The sequence below is a fragment of the Meles meles genome, chromosome Y, assembly GCF_922984935.1.
Source record: "Meles meles chromosome Y, mMelMel3.1 paternal haplotype, whole genome shotgun sequence".
Taxonomy (NCBI): domain Eukaryota; kingdom Metazoa; phylum Chordata; class Mammalia; order Carnivora; family Mustelidae; genus Meles; species Meles meles.
The window spans coordinates 9,810,895-9,824,313 of NC_060088.1; the positions used below are offsets into that span (position 1 = coordinate 9,810,895).

General features: G+C 41.8%; 1 protein-coding gene across 1 annotated transcript; it reads left to right on the top strand.

Moving 5' to 3' along the window:
- Positions 1–1,624: 1,624 nt before the first annotated feature.
- On the top strand, positions 1,625–5,931 carry LOC123935863 (ubiquitin-like modifier-activating enzyme 1). The gene is made up of 8 exons (XM_045996701.1): positions 1,625–1,695; positions 1,830–2,019; positions 4,020–4,108; positions 4,316–4,408; positions 4,535–4,726; positions 5,216–5,317; positions 5,424–5,524; positions 5,671–5,931. The coding sequence occupies exons 2-8, from the start codon at positions 1,851–1,853 to the stop codon at positions 5,804–5,806; spliced, it is 882 nt and encodes a 293-aa protein (XP_045852657.1). The 5' UTR covers positions 1,625–1,695; positions 1,830–1,850; the 3' UTR covers positions 5,807–5,931.
- The last annotated feature ends 7,488 nt before the right edge of the window (positions 5,932–13,419 follow it).

A 13,419-nucleotide genomic window follows, 5' to 3' on the forward strand; every position in this document is an offset into this window, starting at 1 on the left:
CCCCCAGCCCCTTCAAAACCCTCTGGTTGTTTTTCAGAGTCCGTAGTCTCTCGTGGTTCATACTCCACTTCCAGTTTCCCTCAACTCCCTATTACCTGTTTTACCCATCCCCCTCCACGTTGCTACTGCTAATCATCAGTTTGTTCTCTGAGTTAAGAGGCTGTTTCTTGGTTGTCTCTCTCTCTCTCTCTCTCTCTCTCTCTCTCTCTACCCCTTTGCTCATCTGCTAAATTCCACATATGTGTGAAATCATATGGTATTTGTCTTTCTCTGACTTACTCAGTTAGCCTAACAGTCTCTAGTTCTATGCATGCCATTACAAATGGCAAGACTTCATTCCTTTTTTATGGTCAGGTAATATTCTGTTGTATAGATATACCATATCTTCTATCTATGCAGTTATCATTAAATGACTTTGGGGCTGTTTCCATAATGTTGTGATAAACATCAGGGTGCAGGTATCCCTGTGAATTAGTATTTTTGTATTCTTTGGGTAAATAGCCAGTAGTGCAATTGCTAGGTTATAGGGTAGTTCCCTTTTTAACTTTTTGAGGAAACTCCATACTGTTTTCCACAGTGGTGGCACCACTTTCCATTTCCACCAACAGTGCATGACTGTTCCTTTTTCTCCACATCCTTACCAACAGTTGTCGTTTCTTATTTTGTTGATTTTAGCCATTCTAATGGGTGTGAGATTATATCTCATTGTAGTTTTGATTTGCATTTCCCTGATGATGGGTGGTGGTGAACTTTTTTTCATGTGTCTGTTGGTCATCTGTATGTTTACTTTGGAAAAATATCTATTCGTGTGTTCTGCCCATTTTTAGTTGGGTTATTTGTTTTTTGGTGTTGAGTTTTACATTTTTTTAAGATTTTGATTTATTTATACTTAACATTTTTTATTATATTATGTTAGTCACCATACAATACATCATTGGTTTTTGATGGAGTGGTGCATGATTCATTGTTTGTGTATAACACCCAGTGCTCCGTGCAGTGCATTCCCTCCGTAATACCCATCACTGGCAAGGCCACCCCCACCCTCTGAAACCCTGTTTGTTTCCTGGAATCCACAGTCTCTCATGGTTCGTCTCCTCCTCTGATTTACCCCCTTCATTTTTCCCTTTCTTCTCCTCCTAATGTCATCCATGCTATTCCTTATGTTCCACATATAAGTGAAACCACGTGATAATTGTCTTTCTCTGCTTGACTTACTGTACTTAGCCTAAGACTGTTTCTCCCTCTCCCTCTACCCCCGCTCCTCTCCTCAAAAGAAGTAAATAAATCTTAAAAAAAGAAAAAAAAAAGAGTACAATCTGTTCACATTCTAGCTTCATTTGACTTACAGCTAGTCATATATTTTTTCTCTGCATATTAGTATCCTCATCTCTGAATAATGATGACCTAGATCTTGGGAGTTTTTTGAGGATTAATTTGTACTTACTAAGTTATTTAAGTTGGTTTAATGCCTGAAAATTCGTAAGATACTGATAAATAGCTCTGCATATATATCACAAAGTCAATGTCCAGGGATAGTGAGCTGGGACATCTAGGTCTGAGATAAGGAGTCAGGATTGTCTCCTCTCAGGCCCTGCTCCCCAACCCTTTCTATCCTCTTAGCTTACAAGCTCTGGAGCCCTATTCTGGTCTGGGCCCAAACGCTGTCCACACCCGCTCATCTTTGATGTCAACAATGTAAGTCTCCCCTTCCCTCCCTCTATTGTTAACCATTTTATCCTTGGTTGGGGTGGATAGTGGTGGCTGGGAAGAAGGCCTGAGTTTCCAGGGTGAGGACCGATCTGCTCACTAGTCCATATCTTGCCTTCTAGCCCCTGCATCTGGATTATGTGATGGCTGCTGCCAATCTCTTTGCCCAGACCTATGGGCTGATGGGGTCTCAGGACCGAGCTGCTGTGGCCATACTTCTGCAGTCTATGGACATCCCTGAATTCGCCCCCAAGTCTGGTGTCAGGATCCACATCTCTGACAGGGAGCTTCAAAACGCCAGTGCTTCTGTTGGTGAGGGTGCTTAATCCAGTTGGCTCAGAGCACTGTTCCATTTATCTTATGTCCACATTTCTACACTAGTTGTCCTGGTTTCTCTGCTCTGAGTTCCCAGGCCTGAGTTTGACCCATGCTTTCCTGTGGTCTTTGTTTCCTCCAGTGTTAAGATGGGTGATTGAAGAAAATTCTTTCATGTATTCCTCCTTTCTCTTCCCATTTTTCTTTTTCCCATTCTGGCTCTCAGGATTAATTGTACATCTTCTTTCTGTGTGTGTGTTTGTATTTTTGTTCTCCTTTCCTCCATTTTATTCTTCCTCTGTTTTTCAGACTGTTGGCAAATAGTTTTCTTTGATGTCTTCCCCGGGTCAACTCCTTCCTGATCTCCATCCATATCCCCAAGTTCCATCTGTATGTATTTTCAATGTATGTTTTGACCTCCATGTCTTTCTTCATTTCCTCACCAAGGTCTTCCTCCTCATCTTACCATTTATAACTACCCTCCAACTTCCAGCTTCAATCTCCTGTTAGCTGTCCCATATCTGTTGGATACTCTCTAAGTCCGTCTCTATTTTGTATATTTTCTGTATATATCTTTCCATTTTTTCCTCTGTATATTTGTCCCGATCCTGCTCTTTTCCAACTAACTCGTCTCTCTTGTTCCTCTCTGTATATTTCTTTGTGTGTATCTCTAGAGTTGTCAACACTGCATGTATTTCCTTCTAGCCCATCCTCCATACGTAATTTATATCTCTGCCATTCCTATTATTCATTTCACATTTTGATTTTATCCTGTTCACATTTCTCTTCTCTTCCCATTTTTCCCTACTGCTGCTGCTCATATTTTCTTCCCCTCTATTTCTGTTGTGTTACCATTTCTCTCTCCTCCAAGTATCTCCCATGTATGTCTGTGGAACTCTTTAAAATCTCCTATCTCGGGGCGCCTGGGTGGCTCAGTGGGTTAAAGCCTCTGCCTTCGGCTCAGGTCATGATCCCAGAGTCCTGGGATCGAGCCCCGCATGGGGCTTTCTGCTCAGCAGGGAGCCTGCTTCCTCCTCTCTCTCTCTGCCTGCCTCTGCCTGCTTGTGATCTCTCTCTCTCTCTGTCAAATAAATAAATACAATCTTTAAAAAAAAAAATCTCCTATCTCTGTATCGTAACCTACATTCTTAAAGTGTTACAGTAGAAACACCTAAGATTTATAGTGTTAAGCACTTAAAAAAAAGGTTTAAATGTATTTATTCAACAGAGAGAGATCATGTACAGGCACAAGCAGGGGGAGTAGCAGATAAGGGGGAGGGAGAAGGAGCCTCCCTTTGGGGCTTAATCCCAGGACTCTGATCCAAATGTGGACACTTAACCGGCGGAGCCACCCAAGTGTTAACCATTTTTAAGTGTTCTGTTTAGCAGCATTAAAATAAAATCAATGCTGTTGTGAAACATCTCCAGGACTTTCTCACCTTTAAATTATGAAATTCTGTCCACGCTAAAGTAATTCCCCAGTCTCCTGCCCAGGCCCTGGCAACTACTGTTCAGTCTTCTGTGTCTATGAAGTTGGATTCTTAGAGATAAATATCTCATGTCAGTGGCATCTTAAAGTAGTTGTCTTTCTGTCTCTAACATAAAGCACTCTGGCTTTTTGATAGCTGCGTAATAGCCCATTGTGTGGACATGTGACTTCTTTAGCCATTCATTCATGAATGGACGCTTGGACTGCTTCCATCCCTTACATGTTCTGAATAGTGTTACTGTCTACATCCATTGTTATTGCTATTATCTTTGTTCAGCATCTCCATTTATATCTCTTTCTTATGGTCCTACTCCTGTCTACATCTTTCTTTCTTGTGTGGGTGTTTTCTGTTCCACATTTCCCTGCACCCTCAGCACTTTCCCGCAGTGTGTCTCCATGATCTGTCTGATCCTTGAGCTGTCTGAAATCTCTGCCCCATTCTAGTCTCCTTTCTCCTCATACCCGGGCCTGGAATGTAAAGGACTAACATGCCCCTCTCTTCCTACAGATGATAGCCGCCTACAGGAGCTCAAAGCCATGCTTCCCAGCCCAGAGAAACTCCCTGGTTTCAAGATGTACCCTATCAACTTTGAAAAGGTGCTGGGGAGGGTTGGGACCGTCAACAGGGTGGGAACACAGGCTGAGGCATCATAGGCTTCTGTGGGATTAGGCCTGCCAGATTCTTTGGCTGGTCTGCAGTGTGTTGAGGTGCAAATATAGTTGAATCCTTAGTAGCCAAGAAACCTTGTTTTCTTCTCACTCCCTCCCTCTTCCATACTGGTCCTCTCTTCTCATTCACAACAGGATGATAATACCAACTTTCATATGGATTTCATTGTGGCTGCATCCAACCTCCGAGCAGAAAATTATAATATTCCCCCTGCAGATCGGCATAAGGTAATGGTAGTATTTAGAGCTTAAGCTTTCACCCTTTCCCAAGGGTGAGTCTCCCACATTTATCCTCCTCTGTAGACCCTGAACCTCTCTAATGATGGCCTCTGCTGGTCATCTTCTCTCTGGCAGAGCAAGCTGATTGCAGGGAAAATCATCCCTGCAATTGCCACAACCACAGCAGCTATAGTTGGCCTCGTGTGTCTGGAGCTATATAAAGTGGTGCAGGGACACCGGCAGCTTGAATCTTATAAGAACAGCTTTATGAACTTGGCCCTGCCCTTCTTCAGCTTCTCTGAACCTCTTGCCCCACCCCGGCACCAGGTAGGGGCCTGCTTATATGAAAACCTTTGGTTTTGCCCATCAGTGAGTGAGTCTTTATGTATGTGGTGGGTAGGGTGTGCGTGCACCTGTATCCCTGGACAGCTGACTCATAGCAGATGATGCTCTTTGCATGTTTGGGTACCATACTCTTTGTATACCATCTGTCCGTTCATTATACAGTTCTTTGCATTGTGCCAAGTACAAATGTGACTGGCATCTTTGAGAAGTAATGAGAAGGTCAGGATAGTTAGATATTAAATGGGAAGGTCAAGGAAGTAGAAGATTAGTGAAGAAGATAACAGGATCGCCTTGTTGGTAGACACATTGGTCAGAATAAGATTATCACTTGCTTGCACACTGATATGGGGCCCCAGGTGGCTTAGGACGAAAGAAGGTTGTGATTGATCTATCTTAAAAACTCAAGTTCAGTGGTTACGCTAGGATCATCTGGGTTAGCCCATATTAGACTCCCCTGTGTTTGTCCTACAGTACTATAACCAAGAGTGGACCTTGTGGGATCGCTTTGAGGTGCAGGGGCTGCAGCCTAATGGTGAAGAGATGACTCTCAAACAGTTCCTTGACTACTTTAAGGTGAGGTTTTCTACACTCACTCCACCTAGGGGCGGTGATTGTGCAGGTGATTCGTATTCTCCTTTTCTGTGACACTGTTGTCTGTCCTCCGTCCCACCCTCTCCAGACAGAGCACAAATTAGAGATTACCATGCTGTCCCGAGGTGTATCCATGCTGTACTCCTTTTTCATGCCAGCTACCAAACTCCAGGAACGGTTGGATCAGCCGTGAGTTGGCCACTGGGCAGGATGAGGAAGGCCCTGTGTGGGGTGGAGAGCCTTACTACTTGTGGTCATGGCTTTCCCTACCTTCTTCAGCCCCATATGTGTCTCCTCTCTTGCTATGTCCCTGACCCTCTCCTCTCTCTCCCCAGGATGACAGAAATTGTGAGCCATGTGTCGAAGCGAAAGCTGGGTCACCATGTGAGGGCACTGGTGCTTGAGCTGTGCTGCAACGATGATACTGGCGAGGATGTCGAGGTTCCCTATGTACGCTACACCATCCGCTGACTCCCCAGACCCCAGATAGTTTACTTTCAGATGCCTTCTAGTTGTGCCCAAACATGTGCTGGCCAGGCACATAAACTTTACATCCTGTTGAGAACTTTTTTTGTGGTTGCTTTCTCCTATTTAGAGTTGGAACTGTTAATAAAGGCTTATTAACGCAGATGTGGCATGTCCTGGTTTTGGCAATGGCCCATGGCCTGTTTCGTCTGGGAAATGATGGGCTACCTATACCTTTGTTCAGGACATAATTCAAAGAGTTCAGTCCCATCCCAGAAACATGGAATGGGTCCCAAATCCAAGGTTATGAGACAGAGAAGATTAAGTGCAGCTCATCTAATAAATATGAGGTGTGATGATTCCTTTTCCTCCTGTCCTACCTCCTCAAACAAGAGAGAGGCAGTTTTAGGCTACAGAGCAGGTCTTCCTTTGCCCTGTGTTAAATTTCACTCACTTTCTAATCCTATCTTTGCTACCTCCAGCCACCTGCCATACTATTTTGAGATATAGTAGACACCCTGGACCCAGACTGTGGGTCTGAATACTAAGCCTTGCCAATGTGTGTTGCGTTCTCACATACCTTAACTGCTTTGTGTCTCAGTTCCACGTGTGAAAAAAATAAAGGAATAAAGGGTTGTTATGAGGGATAACGGCATTTAATGTCTATAAGGTGGCGTATGGTACGTGTTGTGCCTATGTATACTGTTATCATTTGAGAATGTACTTTCGCTACTCCATAAACTTTTTTTCCTGTAAGAACATGGTCCCATCCCACCTCACTTGATGCATGGAGACCATCCACAAATTGGCTCCATAAGCTCTCCTGGACTGTGATGCCAGGGCCTTAAGATACATTATACACTTACTAATGAAATTATTTTGCAGAGCACATCAACAGAACAAAGGCTTTTCTTGCTCCAGCCCAACCCCTTTCCCTAGGACTCCTTGTTCTTTTCCTCAAAAGCCTTCAGGCCTCCTACCATTGAGGAAAGGGCTTGCTTCTGAGACTGAGGGGGTTTCGTATGTTAAATCTGACAGCAGGAGTCTCCCAGCTGTCCCTACAGATAATGGAAGGCACACACGTCTCCACATAGCAGAAGGCACAGTCTTCTGCTGGCACATCCATACCTGTGTCTTCTTCATTGGTACCACTTGGGTGGTGAAGGATACCACCCAAACCTCACCCAGGACTGTTCAACATTCTGCCCTCTGGAGGATTTTCTTTCACCCCCAGCCCAGGGATGTGCCAGAGAGGGGCTGTGCTGTTGCAGCTGTCTACTTTTAGGTGGTGTCTATGTATAGCGTAGAACTGTCTGAGACCAGGCCTGAGTCTTTCTCAGTCAACCGATCGTAGGAACCCCCTGCGGCAAGCAGTTCAGGCTTTCAGAAGGCAGTGTAGCAAGAGTGGGGATCACAGGCATTTGGGCCACGAGGTCATCTAATTTCCTTGTGCTTTTACAACTTCCTTGGGCCTGATCTCAGGTATACCACTTCCATTTGATGATGCAATGTTGCTGTGCATGCCCAACTTTATGGCCTAATGGGTCAGATAACTCCCCGTTCATAATGGGCATATGAGGTTCCATCATTATTCCACGGTCCAGTTCCTATATGGTAGTCTCTGCTAATGCCCAGTAACAGACCAAAGGCTGGTTCTCAAAGGCAGAGTAAGCATGGCAGGGGTTTACTAAAACATTCTAAGGGACTGTGCTACAGGTCACATGTACAACCCTATCAAAGGCTCCAAAGAGTATCCCTAGCTGCCACAGACCAAGCCCCATTGAGTCTGCTAGATTGTACGTCTCACATACACAGAGCACTTTGCAGGGGTGTCTGGAACTGTTGCAGAATTTTCTGCTGCTGTGGGCTCCTAAAACCAGCAACTTCTTGGGCCACCCAACAAATTGATCAGAGTAACACACCCAAAAGAGTAATTGGCCCTTCAAATTCAGACTCAATAAACATTATGTATCCTTTTTTAGTTAAAAGACAGACCACGTGCAACTATTACTCATCTTAGGAGAGATATATCAACAAGCTTCATTCACATAAACTTGTGAAGGCTGAGAAATCCAAGCTCTGTAGTCCAGATCTGCAAAGACAAGACTCTAGATGGCCAACAGTTTAGTGTAAGTCCAAAGGCTTGAGAAGCAAGAAAGTTATTCCAGTTGGAGTCTGAGTCCAAAGCAGGGCGAGACCCATGACCCAGCTTGAATATAGGCTGAGCCAATTCTTTAAGCCCAGCGTTTTTGTTCAATTCAGGTCATCGACAAGTTGGCTGAGGCCTACCTGTGTTTTAAAAAAAAAAAAAAAAAAAAAAGACAATCTGCCTCTTTTAGTCTAGAAATTCAAATGGTAAACTCATCCAGAAACACCTTCTCAAACACCTCCGAAAATCATGTTTAACGAAATCTCTAGGCATCCTGTGGCCCACTTAAGATGACACATAAAATCCAACATCTTGATAACTGCTCAGGGTTGCAGGAGAGGCTTGATCAGGTTGAGATTTAAAAGGTTGGGTGAGCCTGCTGTTGGGTGTTATGGAGGGCACATATTGCATGGAAAACTGGGTATGGTGTATAAGCAATGAATTCTGGAACACTGGTAAAAAATTTTAAAAATGAATAAAAGTTAAAAATAAACAAAAGAAGATTGTGCTCTTGGATTTTGACACCTGAGTGAAGGTGAGTCCTTTGCTCAAAATTTTGGCATGGCCTCCCTTCTTAATGATGTAATTACCAGAATCCTTGCTGAATCATCCAAACCTGATAATCATATTCCACTTATCCTTCTGACCTAACTTCTGCTACTTCCTCCTTTACTCATTCTTTTTAACTTTTTACACATTCCTTGCGAGGTGAAAAAGCTGTACATGAACAGGCATTAGGAGATGCGGTGCTCAAAACTTGGTTTGAAAGTGGGTTCTCTTGTTCCTAACATAGATTTGACAGTAATGAGGTCATCCTCACTAATTTGCTTCCCGGGACAATTAGGCTTCTATGGGCAAATAAACCCAAGTTCGGTCTGGGGTGGGGATAAAAGTGTATGATGGGTAAGTGTACAACGACTTCCCTCCTACACTCATTTCAGGTTGCAGTTATATCTCTGTAGATTCCATGAAACATGTGTCCTCAGTTTAAAGGAATAAATTCACATCCTTCTGGACAATGATTGAAACTAGGGAATTAGAAGGCCAGTGGGAAACTGGGAGGATATGTCTGTTACAGACAATTTGTAGATTGTATCAGGCTCAACATAAGCAGGTGCTTCTGGTTTCATATATTGATTTTGATGTTGTAGGAAATTATGTTTAATATACAGGGTTTTTAAATTTGGATTTTAACTATAAAATTTTATTATGAACATTTTCATGCACTCCGAACAACCCATTATACATTATTTTTTTCTTTTTAGTAAAATTGTGATAAAATATATGTAACATAAATTTACCATTTTAACTATGTTTAAGTGTGTGGCTCAGTGGCATTAACTGTATTCATATTTGTGGCAAACATCACCATCATCCATATCTGGAACTTTAGTACTCTTCAAATTGGCCTTGCTCCAGTCCCTGGCAACCACTATTCTACTCTCTATGAATCTGACTACTTCAAACTCATATAAGTGGAATTGTACAATTGCATTTGTTCAAACTTCCTTTCCATTTAAGATTGGAGAGTAGTCCTTTGTGTACCAATTTTGTCCATTTATCTATGATGGACACTTACTCATTACTTCTTAAGAAAACGTGAACCATGTTGTTAATTCCTCAAAACATAAAAATGAAAACAAACATAAAAGTACTGCTTGAAGAATTCTTATAAAGGTCTAAATAAAATTTACTGTGGAACCAAAAAAAAAAAAAAAAAAGAATTCTTATAAAGATAATACACTCATGCATCAGGATTGGAATACACCATAGCCATCTTTCCAGAAGATCTTTTGATGCTCCTTTCTGGATACTAAATCCTTAGAGTTTAGATGTAAAGTTTTGCCTGTTTCTGACCAATAAGTAAATTGCAACACAACGTACTTTTTTTAAGTTTATTTTTTTAAACCTTATTTAAATTCTAGTTAACACATCTGGTAATACTGGTTTCAGTGTAGAATTTAGTGATTCATCATTTACATATAACACCCAGTGCTCATCATAACAAGTGTCTTCCTTAACATTTATCACAAATTTAGCCCATCCCTGCCTACATCCCATAGATTATTTTTACTCAACTTATTAAAAAAAATGTTTGGGCATCGTGGTGTTCTCGTTCATTAAGAGTCTGCCTTCGGCTCAGGTCATGATCCCTGGGGCCTGGTATTGTGCCATGCACCGGGCTCCCTGCTAGACAAGAAGGCTGCTTCTCCCTCTCCCACCTCCCTTACTTGTGCTCCCTCTCTCACTGTGTATCTCTCTGTTAATAAATCTTTAAAAACAATGTGGGGCACATGGCTGACTCAGTTGATAGAACATGCTACTCTTGATCTGGGGGTTGTGGGTTTGAGCCCCATGTTGTGAGGAGAGATTAATTTTTTTTTGTAAATTTAAACAATAAAAAATTATGGGCATTTATAAGAATTATTATTAACAACCATAGTACAATGAGCTCCATGTATCCATCAGGGAGGTTCAATAACCTTAAAGTCATGGCCAGTTTGGTTAATAGCACTGTATTACATTGAAATCAAGTTGGAACACTATACGATATTTTTAAGTTCTTCAATATATTTCTCTAAAACAAAGGACTGTACATCCTACAAAACAATACCATCACTATCACAACTATTTTTTAAAAAGTTTAAAAACCCTCCTTTCATTCATTTACGTGCATTTAAATAATTAAACTTACGTTAATATTTTGTCATATTGTATTTTTTTTCCTTTCCCTCTGGAATAGCTTTAAACAATGTGACATGTAACACAATGCTTATACCGCTTTAATTTGAATCTGTAAAGAATAACCCTGTTACAGAGCTGTAATTCTATCATTACACTTAAATTTAACGTCTGGGTTTCATGAGGTAGACTGTGTTTTATTTTCCTAAATTGCAGCCACGCTCTCTTTGAAATTGTTTGGCAGGTGAAATGCAAGTCTCTCAAAGAAAGAATAGATTTTCTTCCCAAAAGGGGCTACACATGGAGTGACACTGAATAGTTGCATTGGTTATTTCTCTCCTCTCCAATACTCATAGATACTTTTGTATTTGTGCGAATCCAAATTTGGCTATGAAAGGGATTCATCAATGGTCTCCATTAATAGGTCACTCAGCTGTGTTTCCTGACCCGCATCACTGCCCGTTCTACCAAACTTCTTGCCTACCAAAAAACCACCTGCATGTTTGCTGGAAGTTAGGCTGGCTTTTTACATGAAAAAAGAAACTGATTATAGGCATAGAATCAGCAGAAGATGCCATAGTCCTTGCAATGCAGCTGGAACTTTAATTCAGTAGAGGCAGTGATTGTACCCTGAGTATGACATCTCAACTGCCCTTTAAGCATGATATAATATCCTTATGTATTTCTAACCACAGTCTTTAGCTTAAAATCTAATTTGCCCGATATGAAAATTGCTACCCCAGCTTTCTTTTGAGGTCTGTTGGCATGAAAAATTGTTCTCCCATCCCCTCACTTTTAGTATCTTTAGGTTCAAAATGAGTCTCTTGTAGACAGCATATGGATAGGCCCTTTCTTTCATCCAATCTGCAACCCTGTTCCATTTCATGGGAGCATTTAGGACCTTCATATTGAGAGTGATCATTGAAAAAGATGATTTTTTTTTTTTGTCATCAAGTTGCCTGTGAAGCCCTTGTTTCTACAGACTGTAATTTTCTGTTTTATATCTTGATCCATTTTAGAGTCCTGCCCCTTAATATTCCTTGCAGGATGGCTCGATGGTCAGATATTATTTCAGCTTCTGCCCATCTTAGAAGCTCTCTCCATCCATTCTGAATGACAGCCTTGCTGGATAAAATATTCTTGGCCACATGTTCTTCTCATTCAGTACCCTGAATATGTCTTGCCAGCCCTTTCTGGTTTGCCAGGTTTCTGTGGACAGGTATGACTTATTCTGATGTTCCTCCCTCTGTATGTAAGAAATATTTTCCCTCTCACTGCTTTCAAGATTGTTTCCTTGGATCTAAGATTTGAGAATTGCATTATTATATGTTGTCATGTCGGTGTATGCTCATTGATCTTGGGAGGGGTCCTCTCTGTCTCGTGGCACAAATGCTTATTTCCTTCTCCAGATTAGGGGAGTTTTTAGCTAAGATGTGCTGAAATATATATTTGAGACCTCTCTCTCTCCACCCCTTCACAGATCCCAATAATTCTGATATTGGAATGTTTCATTCTGTCACTAAACTCTGTTTGATTGCTTGGGTTTTAATTTGTTTTTCCCATGCCAACTCGAGTCCCATCATTTCTATCATCTTTTTTTTTAATTTATTTATTTTTTCAGCGTAACAATATTTATTGTTTTTGCACAACACCCAGTGCTCCATGCAAAACGTGCCCTCCCTATTACCCACCACCTGTTCCCCCAGTCTCCCACCCCTGACCCTTCAAAACCCTCAGGTTGTTTTTCAGAGTCCATAGTCTCTTATTGTTCGCCTCCCCTTCCAATTTTTTTTTATAAACATATAATGTATTTTTATCCGTATGGGTACAGGTCTGTGAATCGCCAGGTTTACACACTACACAACACGCACGATAGCACATACCCTCCCCAATGTCCATAACTCCCTCCCCCTCTCCCAACCCCACCTCCCCCCAGCAACCCCCAGTATGTTTTGTGAGATTAAGAGTCATTTATGGTTTGTCTCCCTCCCAATCCCATCTTGTTTCATTTATTCTTCTCCTATCCCCCAACCCCCCATTTTGCTTCTCCATGTCCTCATATCAGGGAGATCATATGATAGTTGTCTTTCTCCGATTGACTTATTTCACTAACCATGATACCCTCTAGTTTCATCCACATCGTCGCAAATGGCAAGATTTCATTTCTTTTGACGGCTGCATAGTATTCCATTGTGTATATATACCACCTCTTCTTTATCCATTCATCTGTTGATGGACATCTAGGTTCTTTCCATAGTTTGGCTATTGTAGACATTGCTGCTATAAACATTCGGGTACACGTGCCCCTTCGGATCACCACGTTTGTATCTTTAGGGTAAATACCCAGCACTGCAATTGCTGGGTCATAGGCTAGTTCTATTTTCAACTTTTTGAGGAACCTCCATGCTGTTTTCCAGAGTGGTTGCACCAGCTTGCATTCCCACCAACAGTGGAGGAGGGTTCCCCTTTCTCCGCATCCTCGCCAGCATCTGTCAGTTCCTGACTTGTTAATTTTAGCCATTCTGACTGGTGTGAGGTGATATCTCATTGTGGTTTTGATTTGTATTTCCCTGATGCCGAGTGACGTGGAGCACTTTTTCATATGTCTGTTGGCCATCTGGATGTCCTCTTTGAGAAATGTCTGTTCCTGTCCTCTGCCCATTTCTTGATTGGATTGTTTGTTCTTTGGGTGTTGAGTTTGCTAAATTCCTTATAGATTTTGGATACTAGCCCTTTATCTGATATGTCATTTGCAAATATCTTCTCCCATTCTGTCAGTTGTCTTTTG